Source organism: Hemiscyllium ocellatum, chromosome 39, assembly GCF_020745735.1.
Source record: "Hemiscyllium ocellatum isolate sHemOce1 chromosome 39, sHemOce1.pat.X.cur, whole genome shotgun sequence".
Lineage (NCBI taxonomy): Eukaryota > Metazoa > Chordata > Chondrichthyes > Orectolobiformes > Hemiscylliidae > Hemiscyllium > Hemiscyllium ocellatum.
Window position 1 is genome coordinate 4,420,937 of NC_083439.1, and position 24,765 is coordinate 4,445,701.

Here is a 24,765-nt window from a genome sequence, read left to right on the forward strand (position 1 = left end):
GGGGTACCACCTCAGATGAGTCTGATTGACTCTGCAAGATGTGGGAAAGAGAGCTGGGTGTTGAAGTTGCTTCAGAGGCATGGGAGGATATTTGGGAGAATGCAAGGAAGATATCAATTTGCAATAGGATCCATGCTTTACAGTTGAAGATTCTCCACAGGGTCCACTTAGCCCCAGACCGTTTGGGAGGCAGCATGCTAACCACTCAGCAACCATGCCGCATGTGTGTGTGTAGTGCGTGTGCGTGTTTGTGAGAGAGTGTGTGCACACACCCAGCACATCCTGCCCCATCTGGCAGAGGTTTTCCTGCACATCAAAACACCTCATCTACTATGTCTGTTGCTCCCGATGTAGTCTCCTTTACACTAGGAGATAGGATGCCAACTAGTGGAATGTTTCAGAAAACATCTCTGAGAAACATGCACTAAACAACTCCAATGCCCTGTGGCCAACACTTCAACTCCCCCTCCCACTCCGCCAAGGACATGCAAGTCCTTGCCCCCCTCCACCGCCAAATCCTAGCCACCGGATGCCTGAAGGAAGAACACCTCATCTTTCGCTTTGGGACCCACAGGCCACATGGTATCAATGTCGATTTCACCAGTTTTCTCATCTCCCCTCGCCTGGCCTTGTCCCAGATCCAACCCTCCAACCCGGCACTGCCCTCTTGAACTGTCCCTCCTATCCATCTTCTTTCCCACCTATCCACTCCACCCTCTGCTCCAACCTATCGCCATCACCTCTCACCTCCATCTACCTATCGCATTCTCAGCTACCTGCCCCCCAGCCCCATCCCCCCTCCCATTTATCTCTCAGCCCCCTTGGGCCACCCCACATTCCTGATGAAGAGTCATGTTCGAAACCTTGGCTCTCCTGCTCCTCGGATGCTGCCTCACAAGCTGTGCTTTTCCACCACCACACGTTTGACACATTGTGTATGTGTATATGTGTAAGTATGTCTGAGTTTGTGTGAGAGTGAATGTGTGTGTGCGAGAGAGAGAGTGAGACAGTGTGAGAGAGAGTGAGAGAGAGTGAGAGAGTGTGTGTATGTGGAAATGTGGGTGTGTGTTAGATTTGTATGTGTGTGTGTGAGAGTGTGTATGTGTTTGTGTGTAAGTGAGAATGAGTGTGTGTGTGTGTGTTTGAGTGATTGTATGTGTGTGTGAGTGAGAGTGTGTGTGTGAGAATGTGTGCGTGGTTGGGGATCTCTGTGTGAGACTCTGTGTGTGTGTCTGAGAGACAGTGTGTGAGACTGTGTGTGAGAACTCCCCTCCTTCTCTCTGAAAGTGGCCAGTGATCACATGTCCTTGGGAGGGCTGCATTGTTAATGAGATGCGAACTACGCCAGAACTTCATAGAGTCACAGAGTCACACAGCACGGAAACAAACACTTCGGACCAACCAGTCCGTGCCAAATATAATCCCAAACTAAGCTAGTCCCACCTGCCTGCTCCTGACCCAGATCTCTCCAAACCTTTCCTCTTCATGTACCTATCCAAATGTCTTAAACTTCGTAATTATACCCACATCCACCACTTCCTCAGGAAGTTCACTCCACTCCCGAACCACCCTCTGTGTAAAAAAATTGCCCCTCATGTCTTTTTTAAACCTCTCTCCTCTCACCTTAAAAATGTGCCAGGCAAAAGTGAGGACTACAGTTGCTGGAAATCAAAGTCTAGGTTAGAGTGGTGCTGGAAAAGCACAGCAGGTCAGGCAGCATCCGAGGAGCAGGAAAATCCTTGGGCAGCGTCAGGATATAGAGGCAGGGAGCCTTCGGGATGGAGAGATAAATGGGGGGGGGGGCTGGGGAAAAGGTAGCAAAGTGTACAATAGGTGGGTGGGGGTGGGGATGAAGGTGATGGGTCAGAGAAAAGCGGATAGGTGGGAAGGAAGATTGGCAATTAGGATAGATCATAAGGATGGTGCTGAGCTGGAAGGTTGGAACCTTACCCCAATTCCAACCCTGCAGCTCAGCACCATCCTCATGACCTGTCCTACCTGCCAATCTTCCTTTCCACCTATCCACTCCACCCTCCTCTCTGACCTACATCCCCACCCCCACCCACCTATTGTACTCTTAAAAATGTGCCCCCCCCCCAAGTCTTGAAATCCCCCATCCTATGGAAATACACAACCGCCATTCACTCTGCCTATACCCCTCATTATTTACAAATATCTGCCAGGTTGCCTCTCAGCCTCCGATACTCCAGTGAAAAAAGTCCCAGCCTACCCAGCCTTTCTTTATAACACAAACCTTTCACACCCGATTCTGGTAAATCTCTTCTGAGCCCTCTCTAGATTGATAATATTCTTCCTATGGCTGGACAACCAGAACTGCATACAGTACTCCAGAAGAGGTCTCACCAATGTCCTGTACAACTTCAATATGACTTCCCAACTCTAATATTCAAAGGTCTGAATAATGAAGGCAAGTGTGCCAAACACCTTTTTAACCGTCCTGACTCTATGTGACTCAAACTTCAAAGAATTATGTACTTGCACCCCTAGGTCCTTCTGTCCTACAACACTACCCAATGCCCTGCCATTAATTAGATAAGCCCCACCCTTGTTAGTTGTACCAAAATGTAATACCTCCCATTTATCCAGATTGAACTCCATCTGCCATTTTTCAGCCCATTGACCCATTTGATCATCTTAGCAATGGTTTCAGAGTCTGAGGAAGCTAAGGTTCATCAGTGGGACAAGGCACTATTCCACTATACCTTAGCTACATGTGACAGTAGTTATAATAAATTCAAATTCTGGGTCTTGGCTGCAGATGGGATAATAAAAAAGGACTAAGACTGCACTAGCTATTACGTGACTCTGAAAAAAAGATCCCTAATTCACTCCATAATTCCTCTAAGCTTAACCTGCAATCAATCAGTTCCTGGCTTAGTAAACATCCAAATGTGTTTCTGGGATCCGAGAAGTATCAACTTGGCTCCAGAGGCAAATCAAAGCTTGAGGTAGCTCACCGACAGCTATTGGAGATGGGAGGGAGCTTAGGATTGGATAGCACACTGCTCCCGACCTGACCCGGGATCTTAGCGCTGAGCTGTAGGCTCCCCACACACTGCCTCCTTATACAGACTGGAGTTAGGGCACTACATGGGCTGGGAGTCACCCAAAGTACACTAGGCAGCACTTATTTTACAAACCAATAAAATAAATCATTGAGCAGAGCTGAGAGTTTGAAAGAAAGAATGTTTGAAAACAGACTATCAGCTAAGAGTTAGTGGGAGAGCCAGACTTAACACTTTGTCAGCTCAGCTAGGTTGTGCTGATTCAGGGAAAATGTACATGACTCGAGAGCTGCAGAAACACAGATTGTTACATTCAAGTAAATTCCACAAAATACCACAGGATGTTTTACCATGTAAAACATGCTGCATTCACGCAAGTGGTAGTGACTGAATGTATTGAAAAAGTGATATTTGCTCTCCTACACTACTGAGTGGTTAAACCTCTCCTTATGGACAGCACAGTATAGTATCACCTTGTTAGGGCAACTGAGCCACACACGAATGTTGGAGCCACTTCTAAGGTAGAATTTCTTCACTTCATTTCACACTGGGTGTTAATCAGAGTCATTCCCAGTTTAGGTCAATCCTAGTTTTGCATTGTATAAGTGAGTTGTATTTCCTTACAGCACTCATCAATCTTGACAAGAAAAGGTGATAGACACGACATAGTTGACCATCCATCCTCATAGTACGTAACCCTTTATACCAACAACTCCTGTGGAACTGGAGCTTTCAGGTCTTTACCTAAATAAAGCTGGAATGATGCCTGAAATCCCAGGTCTAAGGATCAGCAAAACCAAACCACCAGCCTGAGGGGATTGATTGTGAGAGGGATTGAAGTTGCATGTTCACTCACATTTGTTGGACAATACTGAGCTTGGTGTGTGGCCATTTCAATTGGCTAGACTCATATCGTCATACAACATGGTAACAGACCACTCAGTCCAACTAGTCCATGCTGACTATGCTTTGCCCTGCCTGTGCTCGGCCCATATCCCTCCAAACCTTTCCTATTCATGAACTTATCTAAATGTCTTTTAAGTGTTGTAACTGTACCTGCATCTACCACTACCTCTGGAAGTTCAGTCCACATACGGACTACTCTCTGGGCAAAAATGTTGCCCCTCACATCCTTTTTAAAATCTTTCTCCTCTCACCTTAAAGATATGGCCCCTAGTTTTGAATTCCCCCACCTTAGTGAAAAGATCAACTTATCTATGTCCCTCATGGTTTTATAAACCTCAATAAGGTCACACCTCAGCCTCCTACATCCCAGGAGGAAAGGTCCCAGTGTTTTTTCATCTATTTTAATAATTCAAACCCCCCATTCCTGGCAACATCCTGGTAAATCTCTTCTGAGCCCTTTCCAGTTTAATAATATCCTTCCTATAACGGGGCGACCAGACTGCACACAGTATTCCAGAAGAGACCTTACTAAGGTCATGTACAATCTCAACATGACATCCTATCTCCTATACTCAAAGCTGTGAGCAATGAAAGTGAGTGTGCTAAACGTCTTCTTAACCACCCTGCCTACCTGTGACGTAAATTTCAGAGAATTATGTACCTTAACCCCTAGGTCTCTCTAAAATATTACCTAGGCCCTACCCTTAATTGTTTAAGTGTTGAGAGTGTAGTGCTGGAAAAGCACAGCAGGCCAGGCAGCACACGAAGAGCAGGAGAATCGACGCTTTGGGAAAGAGCCCTTCATCAGGAATCTTGCCCGAAACGTTGATTCTCCTGCTCCTCAGATGCTGCCTGGCCTGCTGTGCTTTTCTAGCACCCGTACTCTCGGCTCCAGCACCCGTACTCTCGGCTCCAGCACCCGTACTCTCGGCTCCAGCACCCACACTCTCGGCTCCAGCACCCACACTCTCGGCTCCAGCACCCACACTCTCGGCTCTGAGCTCCAGCACCTGCAGTCTTCACTTTTTTCCTCATTAATAGCATAAGTTCTGCCCTTGCATGTAATACCAAAATGCAATACTTTAGTGCTGAAAGGCACTACACGAATGCAAGTCTTTCCCATTTCACAAAAGGTGGGAATTGGCCTTGGCTGATTTGGGGGAAATGTTGAGGTCCTTACCACCACCACAGGTTGCACTGCACTCCGTCCACAAGCCGTATCGCCAGAAAAACTCCGGCGGCTGAATTTCATTCTCATGGTCCAGATCACGTCGAATGGTGTATTCAAAACGCACCCCAGGGTTTGTCTCCTGAAACAGCAGCTGTTAATAAATTAATAGAAAATTTGTGTTTTTTTAATGTGTAAATTAATGAGCTGGAATGGGGAAACTTAGTGATTTTTGGTGTAACTTGTGCTGTTAACCAGGCATCTGCTGGAACCCATGAATTTCTGGACATTCCTTTGAATGCAATAAGTATTGATTTGTCAGCTATATAGTCAAATTATATATATTATATATATATTAGACCATGTAACGACTGTCAATTGTTGTAAAACCTCCATCTGTGTCACTAATGTCCTTCAGGGAAGGAAACTGCCATCCTTACCTGGTTTGGTCTACACGTGACTCCAAACGCACAGCAATATGGTTGATGCTGAACTGCCCTCTGGGAAATTAGAGATGGGCAATAAATGCTCTTATATCCACATCACATGAATAGATAACAAAAAAAAATCAATTAGAACCAACACCAGAGGGATTTGTGTGGTTCAATGGATAACTGTCTTGCTGCTGAAGGTGATGGACCCTTGGAATGTTACAATCTCGGCTGATACTGAGGGAGTGCTATATGGTTAGAGGCACTGTCCAGTGGATGAGACGTTGGACCTGGTTTGTACTTTTAGCTGGATGTTAAAGATTATGCAACACGATTTTGAAGAAGAGCAAAAGGAGCTTTCCCAGTGTCCTGATTAATATTTATCGCTCAACAGTCATTACTGAAACAAATTCCCTTGTTGGTATTACTGTTTTCAGGGACCTTACTAAAGTTCCTTAATCAAATACAAGTTTCTTATTGGATGATGTGTATCTGTAGATTTACCATTTGCCTCTTCATTCAGTCTGTGCCGATTTGGAACTTGGGATCAATTCAATGGATTCAGAGTCTAAAAAAATACACCAGGAGGTCAATGATACATTTCCTGGCTTGCCTGTAGATAAATAACCTCAGCTGCGAGTTGGATACTTACAACTTCCTTTCATGTTCTTTGGCTAAGAGAGAAAGACAAGTAAAATATTTCCGTCTCCAAACTGGTGTCCTGTGACCCAGTCCCATGTTGTGAATTTTCTTCTGGAAAGAATTCAGTCAAAGATGATGCTTTCTGTGGTTGAATAGGCTTATTGTCTGTGTCGGGCAGAGTGGGCAGGTCACATATGACGACTTGTCTGTCAAGTTAGGAAAGCTGTGAAACTCATAGTCAAATACAGATTGGTGACTTCAAGAGAGAGAAAGAGTGTGAGAAACTAAGTGAGACAGAGAGCAAGAAACAACGAGAGAGGGTAAGTGAGAGACAGCAACAATGAGATGGTAAGTAAAAAACTGAGAGAGAGAAAGAGAGAAAGAAAGCAAGTTGGGCCAGAATACAAAGGTCTTTAATATTTTCAAACAACACATTGAATGATGATTTACAAACAGCACAGAGAACAAGCGGACTAGCTATAAATCAGCCACAGCAGTTTGCATTTCCATAAAACTTGGCAACAACTAAGAGCACATGCTGTTTTACTCTCTCAGTCATATTAAAATACAAGGAGCAAAGAACTGACCTCACTACTGTCTAACTACAATCACTCATGTGGCAGAGTGTGCATTCATACAAGGGACACATTATAGAAGAAATGGGAGCTAGCTAGAACATGTGACTCCTTGAGCCTGTTCCACAATTCAATAAAATCCAAGCTGATCCTGAAGCTTGCCCTTAACTTCATGCCCTGTCCCAATTGCCAAAGGGTCAGGGCTTTTTCAGAGAATGCTAACTGATATATTGAGCTTATATCAAAGCAGGTAAGCTTCTGTTGATTAACACCAGTGTCCCTTAGCATCCACATTCCTGATGAAGATCTTATGCCCAAAATGTCAACTCTTCTGCTCCTTGGATGCTGCATGACCTGCTGTGCTTTTCCAGCACCACACTTGTTGACTCTTAAGCTTTTTATAGTTCATTTAAACCTTAACTTAGGAGGAGAGGTCACACAGATTCTATTCCTTCAACTATTGAAGATTAGGGGTGATCTAATTGTGGTGTTTAAGACGATTAAAAGTATTGATAGGGTAGATGAAAAGTATCGGTTTCCTCTGGTGAGAGTGTTGAGAACAACAGACCACATAAGAAGCAAGAGGCTACCTAGAGAAAGGGTTGGTCCACTAAAGGATAAGGAAGGAAGGTTGTGTGTCAAACCTGAGAAAATGGGTGAGAGTCTCAATGATTACTTTGCATCACTGTTCATTGAGGAGAGGGACATGATGAATTTGAGATTAGAGATAGAACTTTGTTTACTCTAGATCGCGTTGACATAAGCAGGGAGGATGTGTTGGGTAGGCTAAAGGATATTAAGGTGGTCAAATTCCCAGGACCAGATGGGATCTATCCCAGGTTACTGAGAGGGGGCTGGGGCCCTGACAGATATCTTTGTAGCATTCTCAAACACGGGTGAAGTGTCTGAGGACTGGAGGGTTGTCCACCTGTACAAGAAGGGCAGTAGGGATATTCCAGGTAACTACAGACCAGTGAGCCTGACATCAGTGGTGGGAAAGTTGTTGGAGAAGGTACTGAGGGATAAAATCTATTTATATTTATAAAAGAATGTGCAACATGGCTTTTGTGCGGGGGGAGATAGTGCCTTACCAACTTAATAGTGACCTTTGAGGAAGTGACCAAGTTGATAAATGAAGGAAGGGCTGTAGATGTCATTTACATGGACTTTAGTAAGGCATTTGATAAGGTTCCCCATTGTAGACTAATGGAGAAAATGAAGTCACATGGTGTGCAGGGTGTTCTAGCTAGGTGGATAAAGAACTGGTTGAGCAACAGGTAACAGAGAGTAGTAGTTGAAGATAGTTTCTCAAAAAGTTGACCAGTGGTGTTCCACAGGGATCAGTGCTGGAGTCACTGTTGTTTGTATAATACATAAATGATCTGGAAGAGGGCATTGTTAGTCTGATCAATAAGTGTGCAGATGACACGAAGATTGGTGGAGTAGCAGAAAGCATAGTGACTGTCAAAGAATACAGGAGAATATGCATAGATTGGAGAGTCAGGCAGCATCCGAGCAGCAGAAAAATCGATATTTCAATTTTCAACTTTCCTGATGAAGGGCTTTTGGCCGAAACAACGATTTTCCTGCTCCTCGGAAGCTGCCTGACGTGCTGTGCTTTCCCGCACCACTCTAATCTAGACTCTGGTTTCCAGCATCTGCAGTCCTCACTTCTGCCTCGATAGATTGGAGAGTTGGACAGAGAGTGGCAGATGGAGTTCAATCCAGGCAAGTGTGAGGTGATGCATTTGGGAATAATTCTAGAGCCAACTATACTGTAAACGAAAAAGCCTTGGGTAAACTTGATGAGCAGAGAGATCTGTGAGTTCAGGTCCATTGTATGCTGAAGGTGGCTGCACAGGTGGATAGAGTGGTCAAGAAGGCATATGGTATGCTTGCCTTCATTGGACAGGGTATTGAGTATAAGAAATGGCAGGTCATGTTAAAATTGTACAAAACATTGGTTCAGCCACATTTAGAATACTGTGTACCGCCACATTACCAAAAGGATGTAGGCGCTTTGGAAAGGGTGCAGAGAAGATTTACGAGGATGTTGCCTGGTATAGAAGGTGCTAGCTATGAAGAGATATTGAGTAGGTTAGGATTGTTTCCTTCAGAAAAAAGGAGATTGAGGGGGGACCTGATTGAGGTCTACAAAATCATGAAGGGTAGAGATGGGTGGATAGAGAAAAGCTTTTTCCCAGGGTGAAGGATTCAATAATGAGAGGTCACGCTTTCAAGGTGAGAGGTGAAAAGTTTAAGGAGAATACACATGGAAAATACTTTACACAGAGGGTGGTAGGTGGCTGGTACACATTGCCAGCAGAGGTAGTAGAGGCAGGCACAGTAGATTCATTTAAGGTGCATCTGCACAGATGCATGAGTAGGTGGGGAGCAGAGGGACATAGATGCTTAGGAAATGGGCGACAGGTTTAGACAGTAAATTTGGATCAGCTGAGGCTTGAAGGGCAGAAGGGCCTATTCCTGGGCTGTAAATTTTCTTTGTTCTTTGTTCTATAAAAATTTAAAATAAGGGATCAGTCATAATGTTAGAAAGGAGTTCCTGAATTCTTTCCCCAAAAACTGAAAGCCTGTGATTTCAAATAAGCCTGTTGGTGTTGTGTGATTTTTGACTTTGTTCACCCAGGTCTAACATTAGCACCTCCAAAAAAGGTTATTGAGGTTAGGGGTGGATGGGTCAATTAATATTTTCGAATGTGAGGTAGATGGACTTTTCCTCAGGCAAGGGGTAACATACCCCTGTCCTTGCAGACTACAAGCCTGCTCTCTCATTAGAGAGACAACAGGGTGAATTTAACCTGAGGGTCACCAGCCTTCAGGCGATGTTGTGAAGGTAGAAACTTCATGGTGATCTTAGCCAGTACACAATTCAACCTGCCTGTTGGCAACACTCTGCGTCACAAACCAGCTGACCAGCTAACTCAGCCATTAAGGGATAAGGTGACGAGATAGAATTCAAATACAGATCAACTTGAATAGCAGAACAGATTAAGAAACAGAATGACCTCCTCATGTTCCTTAAACAGCAGATCACCACTGTCCATCTACAATCTGTGTAACTAACTAGGAAACTAACTAACTGGGAAATATGATTATTCAAACTTCTTAGTTGGCGCACTTTGATATTCAAAGAATATGTATCACTAATATGTTTGTAAACTGATAACTTTTATTTCCATTATAAATTTTGCTGTCTATGTTTAGAATACAAATTATTGGAGAGGTAATGACCTCATGGTATTATCATTAGACTATTCATCCAGAGACTCAGGTAATCATTGAATCCCTACAGTGTAGGAACAGGCAACAAATTTCCCCAACAAATCCACACCGACCCCTCCGACAAGTAACCCACCAGAACCATTAACCTACCCTATTAGTCTACATTTACCCCCGACTAATGCACCTAACCTCCACATCCCTGGACACTAGGGTGAATTTGCCATGTCAAATTGCCAAATCTGCACATCTTTCAATTGTGGGAAGAAACCGGAGCATCCAAAGGAAACCCACGCAGACAAAGGGAGAATGTGCAAATTGCAAACAGAGAGTCGCCCAAGGCTGGAATCAAACCCAGGTCCCTAGTGCTGTGAGGCAGCAGTGCTAGTCACTGAGCCACCGTGCTGCCCCTAAATGTAAAATATATAATTATGTAATGTTCTGGGGATCCAGGTTCAAATCTTGTCATGGCAGATGGTGAATTTTGAACTGAATAAAACAAAAAAAAAATCTGTGATTGAATGAAAAATCCATCAGGTTCACAAATTTCCTTTCAGGAAGGAAATCTGGTCTGGCCTACAGCTGACTCTAGACCCACAGCAATGTGGTTGATTCTCAACTGCCCTCTGGGCAATTAGGGAATGGACAATAAATACTGACCTGACAAGCAACGTCCATGTCCTAATTAATTAAAAACCAATAGCCTATGTAAACCAGTCACACCGTGGTTACGCACTCTCACCATTAGAAGCACAGTCTGGTCACCAATTTCCATTCGAACTGGAGAAACAGAAATTTCTAACCGAAACATTAAAGATGTATGATTTTAAACTAAGCACTCAACTTCAGGCACTGAGATTATCTTTCAGTCACCAGCAATACTACAATGAAAATGACATGTGATCTTAATTTAGGTAGTGCAGCATGGGAAATTGCCTGGTAATATATTAAATGTGTTCATCACGCTGCCCGTAGCTGAACACTTCACCCACAGATGAAACTTCATAAGTTCCAAAGAATGCAGTTTAAACCTCATCGCCCTGATGCAAGCTCATTTTTGTCCTGATTTTTCCTGACCAGTGTTACTAGAAATCCACAAATTACAAGAAGAAGCACATTTGCTGCAACAACATCATTGATCTTTTTATACAAAACCATTTTTGTGGTTCAATTCTGCTCTGATTGCCATTCATCCACCGCTGACAGAAGTGCAACTGTGCTGACACCAGACAAAACAGAGGTTATGGTTTTGTTGTGATGTCTCACAGTCAAAGAGCACACTGGCTCCCACAGGAGGCATGGAGACTCAGTGAGCTGTCAGAGACTGTCTGACAGCCTTTGGAAACAAATATAAGCAAAAACTCAACTTCTTCAGGGTCATAATTTCTCATTTGTCAATTTTTTTAGAAGTTTACGAACTATTGCAGTTTCAATTAAAACATCATGTTCCAAACTGCTCAGGGTTTCTGGCCTCAGCTTGGAAAATGATTATGCATTCATAACCGCTGTTTATCCAAGACTACAAGGTCTCCTCACCTACACTGATGCTTTCTCATAATCAACAGCATTTGCTGTTGTTTAATCTCTTATGTTTTGTACTATCCGTTCCTCGCATCATCCCAAACATCCTCTCCCCAGCTTCCTTTGCATCAACATTTACATCAACAAAACCTCAGGGACAAGATTCTTAATTGCAAAGAAAGAAGATTAGGTTATTTATCTTTCAGGAACATCTCAAAGCTTTTGACATGCACTGAACTACTTGAACATTGCTCAATAGATAAAAGTGGCAGCTGTTTAACACAGATGCAAAACCAACCAGTTCAATTTATTTTTTCCCCCTCTCTCTGCTGTCGATGCCTGGCCCTACGATTCATGAAGCAAAAGGGACCCTGGACTTAATTATAATGAAAGGCATTGCGTGTAAAAGCCAGGAAATTATGCTGAATCAACATAAAACACGAGCTTAGTCCCAGCTGGAATATTGAGTCTAACTCTGGCCACCAGACTTCAGAAAGGAAATTAAAGCTTTGGAAACAGCACAGATGAGGTTTATTAGAATGGTTTCAGGGGATACAAGTTCATAGAAATGACGAGAAATTGGAGGAACTCGAATGGTTCTCTGTGGAGCAGGGATGGCTAAAAGGATATTTGATAGCTGTAAATCCTGAATGAAATGAAATCCTACCTGAATCCACACTGGCTCCTTGGTAGGACCAGGTGATGTGAGATTTTCCAGGTTCCCAGTCCTTTCATAGGTGAACGTTGTCCCAGCCACTTTGTAGTCCCCATTCCACTGAATTATCCAGCCACCATTTAAGAAATACTTCTCGGGATCATCACTCCGCAAGGCCAGGAAGTTCCCAGCTTCTGCGACCTCCTCAATTCGAATCTCACGGGCACCTTCAGGAATCAGCCCAATGTCCACGTAACCTGAAATAAATCAAAATGCGGAGTCAACCTGTTTATCCAGCCATGTTCTCAACTCTGACTGGACATAGTCCTGGAGGTTTCATTGTAATTTCTTGCCTCCAGCAGGAGTCAAATAGCTTTCAAAGTTCTAGCATTTCTGTAGTTAATAAACAGAAGGACACAGAGCATACAACAATACAGCACAGAACAGGCCCTTTGACCCTCGATGTTGCGCCAACCTGTGAACTATTCTCAGCTTGTTCCCCCTACACTATCCCAAAATCATCCATGTGCTTATCTAAGGATTGTTTAAATCTCCCTAATGTGGCTGAGTTGACCACATTAGCAGGTAGGGCATTCCACGCCCTTACCACTCTCTGAGTAAAGAACCTGCCTCTGACATCTGTCTTAAATCTATCACCCCTCAATTTGTAGTTATGCCCCCTCATACATGCTGACATCATCATGCTAGGAAAAAGATTTTCACTGTGTACCCAATATTGAATCACCTTGTATGTTTCTATCAAATCCCCTCTTAGTCTTTATACAAAACAGAAGTCAGACACACTATTGTTGTTTAATACCCTGGGGATCTGCTTCTGTGTTGCCCACTGTAATGCCCTAGAGATTAATTTTCAATTCTTGAAGACTCCATTGTAAATTTGGAGGATTGACAATGTTACTCCCACCTCATTGCACTATCCACAGCATTGGGAGCGGATTGCACCCATGTTCTTCCTCAACCCCTGACCCTTGCAACACTGGTTACCAGAGTTATGAGTGAATCAAACATTATTTACTGCTCCAATAAGCCATTCCCTGTGAGCCAATTGTTCATGAAGTTAGGTTTAGTGCATTGCTCCGGGTCCATTTCCCTGTCCATCCTCTGCTTCCTTTCCTCACTAAATATGGCTTTTGTATATGTATATCCCAAGCTCTGGAATTCTGCCCCTAAACCTGTCACTCAACAACTCTTCGTAAAATTTAGCTATTTAACCATAGAAACCAGAGGAAGTTTCCAGAACAGCACACTCTGGAGGAGGTCACTCAATCCATTGTGTCTACAACAGCTGACAGAGTCAAAGAGTCATACAACATGCTCCATGCCCACCATGTTCCCAAACTAAACTAGTCCCATTTGCCTGCATTTGGCCCATATCCCTCTAAATCTTTCCTATTCATGTAGCTGTCCAAATGCTTTTTAAATGTTGTAACTGTACCTGTATCCACCACTTCCTCTGGCAGCTCTTTCCACACACTGGCAGTGTGAGAGATTTATCCCTCGGGCCCTTTTAAATTTTTCTCCTCTCACCTTAAAAATATGCCCCATATTTTTGAACTCTTCTACCTTGGGGAAAAGACTTTGGCTATTCACCTTATCTATGCCCCTCATCATTTTATAAACCTCATAAAGTCACCCTTCAACCTCTTACGCTCCACTGAATGAAGTCCCAGCCTATCCAGCCTCTCCTTATAACTCAAACCGGCGAAAGTGAGGACTGCAGATGCTGGAGATTAGAACAGAGTGTAGTGCTGGAAAAGCACAGCGAGTCAGGCAGCATCTGAGGAGCAGGAAACTGATGAAGGGCTTTTGCCTGAAACATCGATTTTCCTGCTCCTCAGATGCTGCCTGACTTGCTGTGCTTTTCCAGCATCACACTCTCGGCTTATAACTCGAACTCTCTCATCTGGCCTCATCCTGGTAAATCTTTTCTGAACTTTCTCCAATTTAATAATATCCTTCCTATATCAGGGCGAACCTGTCTGTACACAGTATTCTGAAAGTGGCCTCACCAATAATCTCAACATAACAATGCAACTCCTTTACTCAATGGTCTGAACAATGAAGGCAAGCATGCTTAATGCCTTCTTAACCACTCTGTCTACTTGCGACACAACTTAACGTCATTGGGCCATACAGCCTAATCTCACTTTCCTGCATTTGGTCTGTATCCCTGGAGCTTTTGACAGCTTTTTATATGAGTTGAGGGTCTCTGCCATGACTACCCTATCAGGAGATGAGTTTCAGAAATTCTACCACTGTCTGCATTACCCTCCCAAATGTTTCCTTCTCGGGCTGGATGTCAATTTCTATCTGATAATCACTGCTGAGATGCACCTTGGCATGTTTTACGACAGTAAGGATGTTATAGTTGGGCCCTGGAGGGGAACTCCTGAGTTAATATGGGTATATATACACAATACTCCTAATCTTTTGTTTGGAAGCTTTGCGCTGAGCATTGTTATTTTGTTTTCTTGTGTGTTCTTTTGGGTTTTTTTTGTTTTATTAGTCACCTTACTTATTTATTGGTGTTGTTTAGCACACTGTTTGGTTTTGTTTCGTATTATAGGGTAGGGTTAGTAGTTAGTAGACAGTAGTTGTATTGTAATTTGCATTTTACAATTATTATACTGCCATTTGTTATATTTTCAATAACTTTATATTTTTGCAAAATCAAAAAAAGTTTTTTTTGTTAATAAATATATTTACAAAAAAAAGGATGTTACAGCTGAGCAAGTTGTTGATGGTGATGATGATTTTGCCTTTTCCAATTTCTGTGGGTTATCTTATCTCCCAAACCCTATATGGACTTTAAATAATATTTACAGTGAGTCATTGGTAAGGTATCCCTCAGCTAATGCGCATTCCCACACACATCGCATGATGTTCAACTATTCTCTGGATGCAACAGGTTTATGTAAAGTTTCCCAGAGACACTGGTAAGTCACTGGCTACATTGAATGACATGCAGGATTGTGTTTGTGTTCTTGGCAGTTACAGATATGGAGTCAAGACCATGTGTAGCTTTCGGGTGAAGCAGGATTGCACCCAAACACACAGAGGTAATTTAGTCCTCATCTCAAAGCCACACACTCTGAATTTGTTTTTAATTTTTCATCGCCAAAACCTGTGTCCATATTTACAAAGGAATGGCCTATGTAAACTCATCACAATGTCATTCAACACTCCCATCACTGTTGGTGTAACACTGCCTCTAATGGACAAAAGGTGTAGCTAATGTAGGACACACTAACATCGACAGTTGACATTTATAAATATGGATATAGGAATCTATAAAAATATAAAATAATGTGTTTGGGTACATTATACTATATAGATAGCTACAAAACTAACAAAAAGTACAAATCTATTCCTCAGGATTCTTCAGTAGATCTCACTTTGTTTTTATAATGAATGATAATGCATTCATTATTGATAAGCTCCTGAGCAAGTATTGGAACTCTAAATAATGAGATAAATAAGATGATACAAACTCCTGAAGAACCCTTGGGCGGCACGGTGGCACAGTGGTTAGCACTGCTGCCTCACAGCGCCAGGGTACCTGGGTTCAATTCCCACCTCAGGTGACTGACTGTGTGGAGTTTGCACATTCTCCCTGTGTCTGCGTGGGTTTCCTCCGGGTGCTCCGGTTTCCTCCCACAGTCCAAAGATGTGCGGGTCAGGTGAATTGGCCATGCTAAATTGCCCATAGTGTTAGGTAAGGGGTATGGGTGGGTTGCGCTTCGGCGGGTCGGTGTGGACTTGTTGGGCCGAAGGGCCTGTTTCCACACTGTAAGTCTAATCTAATCTAATAATCACATTACAGAGGTTACGGGTACAGTATGAGGCAATTGGCAAAAGAGATCGGGGGAAATCACAATAATTGAATTTGAAAAATTAATTGTGGTGACCTGGAATGCATTGCCTGAAAGGGTGGTGGAAGCAGATGTATTAATATTCTTCAATAGGGAATTCAATAAACATTTGGAGCAGAAAATGTGTTGCTGGAAAAGTGCAGCAGGTCAGGCAGGGCTTATGCCCGAAACGTCGATTCTCCTGTTCCTTGGATGCTGCCTGACCTGCTGCGCTTTTCCAGCAACACATTTTCAGCTCTGATCTCCAGCATCTGCAGACCTCACTTTCTCCTCACACATTTGGAGCAGAAAGGATATGGAATAAGACCAATGGATAGATCTATAAAAAAGCTAGGAGTGAGACAATAGAACAAGTGGCCTCTTTCTGTGTTGTTGCTCTATTCTTAAACATATTGACTTAATTTATCAGCAAAATTATTAATTAAAGCCAAAATGCTTAACTTTTGTTGTGTGGATTTCTTTGGAATGCAACTTACATTTGTTGGAGTTTAAGATGTTTGTGCTCTTTTGCAGAATACTTCAAAGTTGAGGACATATTGTGGCCACATGGCACATGTGTACTAGTTCTGAAATAGGAAGACAGGTCTGGCAGGGAGCTGAAGTACACCAGAGGAAGATAACTGGGACAGTTTGACAGAAAACCAACAATTAAAACAATTTACCAACTCGATCCCGTCAAACAAAGAAATTTCCAGTTGTCCAGCTACTGTCAAAGGTTTATATAAAGTGGGTGCTCAGATTTCTTTGACCCACACCACTTTAAAATTGTACCATTTAGTTTTTCACCATCTCTCTAACTTCCATCTAAAGTGATAAACAGAGTCAGTAGTAAGGTGTAGGTCCCTACCACCTCCCGATTATAGTCACATTTACCTTTTAGCTCAATATGTTAGTGACAACTAAAAAATAATAAACTGTGAGGTGAATTGGGATGTGGGAGATTCAATAAATCTAAATATCAAATGTAGAAATGAAAGGTATGAGAATGCCCAACTTACACTCCATGTGTGAAGCTGCAAGCAATATTTTAAGAAAAAGTTAATTTAAGATTATTATAATACATAATGTTAAAGAATATGCACAAGTGCATATCCTACATATTTAATTAATTTCTGAATGGTTGTCCTCAGTGTTCGAAGAAGCTGATTGATATTGTAGAAGAGCTGGAACAATATCTGATACAAAATAAATCCTCTTTTGTTCATATGAACGTGATGTAGAAGCAGGCAAATTCTTTTCATTTAAGATACTGACACTTACATTAGTCTGGGCTTGTTATTGACATGTTTTCAGGGAAACCAGCTACTGGGTTCAAAGCAGACAAGCAGACAGAGTCATAGAGATGTACAGCACAGAAACAGACCCTTCGGTCCAATGTATACTGACCAGATATCGTAAATAGATCTAGACCCATTTGCCAGCACTTGGCCCATATCCCACTTAACCCTTTTTGTTCATATACCCATCTTGATGCCTTTTAAATGTTGTAAATGAATCAGCCTCCACCATTTCCTTTGGCCACTCCTTCCTTCCATACACACACCGCACTCTGTGTGAAACAGTTGCCCTTTAGGTCCCTTGAAAATCTTTCCCCTCTTAAATCTATGACCTCTGGTCTTGGATTCCGTTACCCTGGGGAAAATACTTTGACTATTTACCCTATCCATGCCCCTCATGATTTTATGAACCTCTATATGGTTACTCCTCAACCCCCAATGCTCCAGGGAAAATACCCCCAGCCTATTCAGCCTCTCCCTATAGCTCAAACTCTCCAATCCTGGCAACATCCTTGTAAATCTTTTCTGAACCCTTTCAAGTTTATCAAAGTTTTCATATAGCAGGCAGACCAGATTGAACTCAGTTTTCCAAAAGTGGCCGAATCAATGTCCTGTACTGCTGCAACATGACATACTAACTTCTATACTCAATGCACTGACCAAAAAGATGTTGAGCTATGTTGAGAAACGCATTTCCCTACTTGCTTGTGAAAAGAGTATTTTCTTCCTGTTGTGATTATCCAAATTTTATTTAAATGTCACCTCTCAGGTATCAACTCAATTAAGTGTTTCTGTGAAAATTGTTCAGAGAAGAACCTGAAATATGCAAACATAATTACCTCTCCATCTGCTCAGCTGAATGGGAAATGAATACTTCCAATCAGAATCAACATAATTAAGAGCAAACCATTCAGATCTTCAGAAAGCTGACAAATCTATGATGCAATTTACAGCAAAATAAAGCAGAGGTGGCGACTAAAGCTTTGGAGATGTAAATTTAATTTGAGAAGTACTTTCTTTCCAATTTTGACTGGGAAACATGCATGATCAATTTGTGTTTAAGTTGATACTGACAAACCAAACTATCTAAGTGGTAACCTTAACCTTTTAAATGGCTACATTTAGCAAATATTCAGATTCTGACACTGGATTTATGTTTTTCCAAGGTTAGAATTGAGATACAACTGATAAGACTGAATAGAGAGAGTTTAACTTTGCATCATCATCATGCTGTCTGTGAAAGTGCAGCTCTGACAGTGCACGATGGATTTGTGAAGATGCATCTGCACTAATTAATGCATAAAGAAACAAACCAATCAGTGTTCATGTGAGCCATGACTAACCTACACAGCAGCATGGTGGTATACCAATGGCTGAGCTAACATGGCCTCTCTATTTTACAAGGTTCCCTACAGTGTGGAAACAGGCCCTTTGGCCCAACTAGTCCACACCGACCCTGCGAAGAGTAACCCACCCAGTCCCATTTCCCTCTGATTAAGACAATTTAGCATGGCCAATTCCCCGAACTTGCACATCTTTAGACTGTGGGAGGAAACCAGAGCACCCAGAGGAAACCCACGCAGACACAGGGAGAATGTGCAAACTCCATACAGATCGAGGCTGGAATCGAACCTGTGACCCTGGTGCTGTGAGACAGCAGTGCTAACCACTGAGTCACTGTGCCGCCCTATTATGGGATTAGCTTCATCAAACTGACCTGAGTGACTCTGAAATGGGTGTTATCACAGCAATGTTTCTTCCATATTAATCAGAATATATTTGAAGTGGATTTGTGGGCGGCACGGTGGCACAGTGGTTAGCACTGCTGCCTCACAGTGCCTGAGACCCGGGTTCAATTCCCGACTCAGGTGACAGACTGTATGGAGTTTGCACATTCTCCCCGTGTCTGCGTGGGTTTCCTCCGGGTGCTCCGGTTTTCTCCCACAGTCCAAAGATGTGCAGGTCAGGTGAATTGGCCATGCTAAATTGCCCGTAGTGTTAGGTAAGGGGTAAATGTAGGGGTATGGGTGGGTTGCACTTCGGCGGGTCGGTGTGGACTTGTTGGGCCGAAGGGCCTGTTTCCACACTGTAAGTCTAATCTAATCTAATCTAATCAAACTGGAATATTGTGGATGAAATAGGTCTTTGGTGAGAGAACAAGACAGACAATTGCGAATCAGTAGCTGGTCTTACTCAACACCAATTAGTTATCCCATTTTCATCTCTCTTCTTTGTCTATCTTCTTTACAGTCTACCCAAGACAATTTTCACCCAAATGATTCACTGTGCCATGTGTTACCCAGTCCCTTGACAAATATGCACATTCCACTTTATTACAATATTCTTCACCTACAGGTTTGGATTAGATTCTCTAAGTATGGAAACAGGCCATTTGGCCCAACAAGTCCACACCGACCCTCTAAAGAATAACCCACCCAGATGCATTCCCCCACCCTATATTTACTTCTAACTAAGGCACCTAACACTAGGTACAGTTTAGTATGACCAATTCACAGAACCCGCGCATCTTTTGGATTGTGGGAGGAAACCAGAGCACCTGGACGAAACCCACGCAGATATAAGGAGAATGTGCAAACTCCACATAGACAGTTGCCTGAGGCGGGAATTGAACCCAAGTCCCTGGTGCTGAGAGGCAGCAGTGCTAATCACTGAGCCACTGTGCCACCCCTTAGATCTTACACAGGTTAGCGACGTGACTATTGTTTCTAACATTGTGACTTAATCTTTCAGAATTACAGTAGCTCACTCCAGACCACCAGTAAAACTAGATCTATCTTAATTGCCTGGATGAGTATAGCTGCAACAGCACTCAAGAAGCTTGATATTATCAAAGCAGTCCACTTAATTGGCATAACATCCACAAGCATCCACTCCCTCCACCACCAGTGTTCAGTAGCAGCAATGTGTACTACCTACAAAATGCATAGCAGAAATTCACCAAGGATTCTCAGACAGCACCTTCCAAACTCACAGCCACTTCCATCCAAAAGGACAATGGTAGCAGATAAATGGGAACACCAACGTCTACAAGTTCCCCTCCAAACCATTCACCATCCTGACTTGGAAATATATAACTGTTCCCTCACTGTCGCTGGGTCAAAATCCTGGAATTTCTTTCCTCAGGGCAGTGCAGGTCAACCCACAGCAGGAGGACTGCAGTAGTTCAAGGAGACAGCTCACCACCACCTCCTCAAGGACAACTAGGGATGGGCAATAAATGCAGGTCATTCACATTCCACAAGTAAGTTAAAAAATAAACTCATTCCTAAAATATCACGATTGATGAAATGTCACTGTTTTTGCAAGTCACACAAACACCAATTATTCACTGATTTCTACCAGAAATGATTTCTTTATATAATTCCCTCTGGTGCTGTAACCCACAGGCATTCTTCATATTTGAATCAAAATACTAATGGAGCCAGAATTGGTCTTGAAAACGAATGAATATCAATTGAGAAAGATATTAGAAAAAAATGTAAACTGAGCTGGAATTTGCTCTGCCCTGTTTTAGTGTTGGCCACACATTTCCAAAAGGTTAACTGGAACTAATATTCCCTTCTTTAGAGGTGCTGGCCTTTATTGCCATAACCAGGTAATAATTTAAGGCCAGGCTTATTCTGCTTCACTGCATTCATCATTCCAATTGTCTAACAGCCTGTACTAGATTATATGGCTGACATTAAGTTCATTTAAATTGTAATGTTTCCAATTTACACATTCCACACTACTCATCAGTCAGATTATGAAATACTTCAGATTTTTGTCACACACTGATTAAAATTGGAATCCCATTGAATTACAAATTGCACTTTAAACCTAGATTGCAGAGAATACCAGCCAAGTTATGTACAGATATTATCCACATCAAACCTCCACCCCATGAAGAGCGGCTAATGTTCTAGTAATCCGATAACTAGAGTGTGCATTAGAGATTCATTGTCAGTTACAGATATGATTAGCTTCGTTATTCCTTTAAGGCTATAATCAGCTAGTTCCAATGGGAAGACATTGAAACCTGAACTTGAGAAGGTCAACAGCTGTGTGCTTTTATACTGATGAATGGGTCTCATTGAGATTTAGCACAACATCGAGAATAGATTATCACATGGTTTAGGGAATTTAAAACTCTGTTAACTGTCTTCTAACTTGCACCAAGTCCCATTGCCCTAACCCACTGTGCTCACTGCCTCACACTGACTCCCAGTTCCTGAAGCCTCACTTCATAAATTATCATCTATGTGTTCAAATTCCTCCATGTCCTCACCCCTCCCAATTCAGTAACCTCCTCCAGCTCCTACAGATTGACAAGGCACCATCACTGCACCAGTTGTAGCCTCTGAGACTCTATCACTTTGTTTAATCACCCTGTGACTGCTGGCCTGTGTCTTCAGCCATCTGGGTCCTAAACTCCAGAATATCATCTCTCATTTCCTGCTCTCTAGGTTTCTAGGTTACACCTCTCTACTCTCTCTCTTCCTTGAAGACACTTGTTAAACCCAACTCTCTGCTCAAGCATTGCATCATAATTTCTAGTATCTCCTTATGGGACTCAATGTTAATTTTGGTTTGAATGGAGTTGGGATGTTTAACCAGGGGAGTGAGCACTGACTATCTAAAAATCAATGTTTGTCAAAGCACTGAATTGTCTTACCCAGCCCTTCTGTTTTATCAAATGTCTTCTTTACTGTCTCACAGGTGGATCCATTTCCATGGCAGACTCCACAACGATCTTCCAACGCGTTGGAGTCGATTTCATAATCGCAACCTACATTCTGAAACAAGAAGTCCAAATCAGCAACTGTCCTGGGGTACCACAGTCTATTAAAGTTTATCCACAGAGTCCTTACAGCGTGGAAACAGGCCATTCAGCCCAACAAGTCCACACCAGCTCTCTGAAGAGCATCCCACCCAGAACTGTACCCCACCCTTTCCCTGTAATCCTGCATTCCCATGGCTAACACACCATCTACCAAACCCTGAACACTAGGGGCAATTTAGTATGGCCAATCCACCTAGCTTGCACATCTCTTGGATATCGGCAAGTTTCTCATTAAAGACACTTCACCTCTTTGCGCTTGCTGTTTCGATCAAATCGAAGTAATTTGGATCTAAAGTACAACAAGTACAACAAACCTTACTAGATTGTATCATTACAATCGATTTTATTTATTTTCCCATTAATTCTACACAAAGATTTGGGACACAGGATTCACAATTTTCATCAGTCATACCATTAGAAACTTTAAGGTGTGAATGGCTATAAGACTCTAAAATGTAAGTGCAGAGTAGGTCATTCAGCCCACTGTGTCTGTTCTGCCCTTCAGTGATCTGATAATCCTCAGCTCCACTTTCCTGCCTCTTTGCTATAATTCTTGATTCCCTGACTGATCAAAAATCCATCTGCTTCAGTCTTGAATATACTGAATGACCCAGTCTTGAAAGCTCCTGGCAATAAAGAATTCCACAGATTCATGACTCTCTGAGAAGGAATTCCTCTTCATCTCTGTCCTAACTAGCCCTCTTTGCTCTCTGATTAGAATCCAGATTCTGGTGCAATTGTACATTCTTTGTTGATGAAATTCTGAAGAGGTAGAATCAACTGATCGACTCGCTGAGCTCCCATGACTAAATATCCACATCCTGCTGTTTCTTCACTAACAGTACAGTGGATGTATGGATCTCCCAGCCTGACATCCCCACTCTTCACTGAACTGCAGGAGTTCAAGAAAGTAAAGCTCATCGCTACCCTCTCGAAATGGATTGGGGTGGAGAATCAATGCTGATCTTACCAAAGTTAAAAATCCCACAACATCAGGTTATAGTCCCAACAGGATTATTTGGAGGCACTAGCTTTCAGAGTGCTGCTCCTTCATCAGGTGATTGTGGATAATAAGATTGCAAGACACAGAATTTATAGCCAAAGTTTCCAGTGTGATGTAACTGAAATGGAAGCTCGTGCTTCCAAATAAACCTGTTGGACTTAACAAGTTTTCAGAAGATTTGTAGCTTAGATTGAGGTTTTGGATGTAGGTTTGCTCACTGAGCTTGAAGTTTCAGTTCTAGATATTTCATCACCCTACTGGGTAACATCTTCAGTGGGCCTCCGGGTGAAGCACTGCTGAAAATTCCTGCTTTCTATTTATTATGTTCGGGTTTCTTTGGATTGGTGATCTCATTTCATGTGGTGAAGTCACTTCCTGTTCCTTTTCTCAGAAGGTAGTACCATCTACCACCCCCTGAGAAAATGAACAGGAAGTGACTTCACCACAGGAAATAACATCACCACCCCAAAGAAACCCAGACATATATATAGAAAGGAAGTAGAGTGCAGTTATTGGTCTGCCATGATCTTACTGAGGCTTGAGGGGGTAAATGACAAAGCTCCACATTAATGGTGAGCGTGACCTTATTCATGATTATTTTGGATCTGTGTCATCTCGGATAGAATTTGATGCCTCTTCAATCATGGTTGGAGATTAGAGGGTGCTGGGTGAATCTCCCACTCCCTTCACGGCTCTGATCAAGTCTCAGTGCCTGATTGAGGGACTCTGCAATGGAAGGGAAGCCGTGGATAGCTCTCAGCTCCTAAATGCCCAGCATCTCTGAAGGGCTGAAGTTATCACCCTCAGGGTCCATTAATACCAAGATCTTCCCAAAAGGAGTTGACGAGAGCTTCCATTAGCTCTCCAGCTGATGGGGAAGAACACTATTGCAGGTATTCTGAGCAGGAACACCGTTACACATTTCGAAGTTGGACTGGGGGTTTCGGTACTGTTATTCCATCCAGCTTTTCTCATCTGACTGGTTCGTTTGAGGTTTTTGTTCAAGTACTCCCACGGGAAAGTGGTTTAAATTAACGCGTGCAGTTACTTACAGAATGCTTGTTCGCTGTGAAGGTCATTTAGAGGGCAGCTGTTAGTTACTTGGAAATTTTAGTTACAAAGTCAGTGACTGTCATAATTTCTCCCAAAAATACACCTTGTGATAGCTCCTCAGGATGTGTGCTAAATACCACAGAACATTAATATGGCGAACTGATACACAAATGCATGGCATAAGAGACATTATTTTATCTTTACGCTAACTTTCCTAAATAATTGTTTGAAGAGATACAGCAGCTTACTGTTCAGGTTAGGGGTCAAATTCAATCCTCATATACATAGCAATCATTTCTTAAAAACAGTTTGTAATTCCAAGAATATTACAAAGCAAAAAAGGCATAGATTTTGAATCTTGGGTCCATTTAATGGGTCAGACACTGAAATAATCAAAGTCAGTGAGAAGCACAAAAGCAGATAGTTCACAAAAAATATGATCAGTCTTTTTTAATCTCTGCAATAATGAATGGCAACGCATTGTCAAGTAGGCACTGAAGATGATTACATTGTAAATATGCTGGGTATCGTG

At 42.5% G+C, this 24,765-nt stretch overlaps 1 protein-coding gene across 2 annotated transcripts in view; it reads right to left on the reverse strand.

Moving 5' to 3' along the window:
* Positions 1–24,765, reverse strand: part of LOC132834415 (A disintegrin and metalloproteinase with thrombospondin motifs 7) — a 182,272-nt gene that overhangs the window by 81,231 nt on the left and 76,276 nt on the right. For both annotated transcript variants that reach the window (XM_060853335.1, XM_060853334.1), the window contains exons 14-16: positions 22,010–22,130; positions 12,177–12,421; positions 5,113–5,254 (exon numbers count right to left, since the gene is read on the reverse strand). In XM_060853335.1, the coding sequence (XP_060709318.1) occupies positions 5,113–5,254; positions 12,177–12,421; positions 22,010–22,130 (508 nt within the window). The remainder of the gene's footprint in view (positions 1–5,112; positions 5,255–12,176; positions 12,422–22,009; positions 22,131–24,765) is intronic.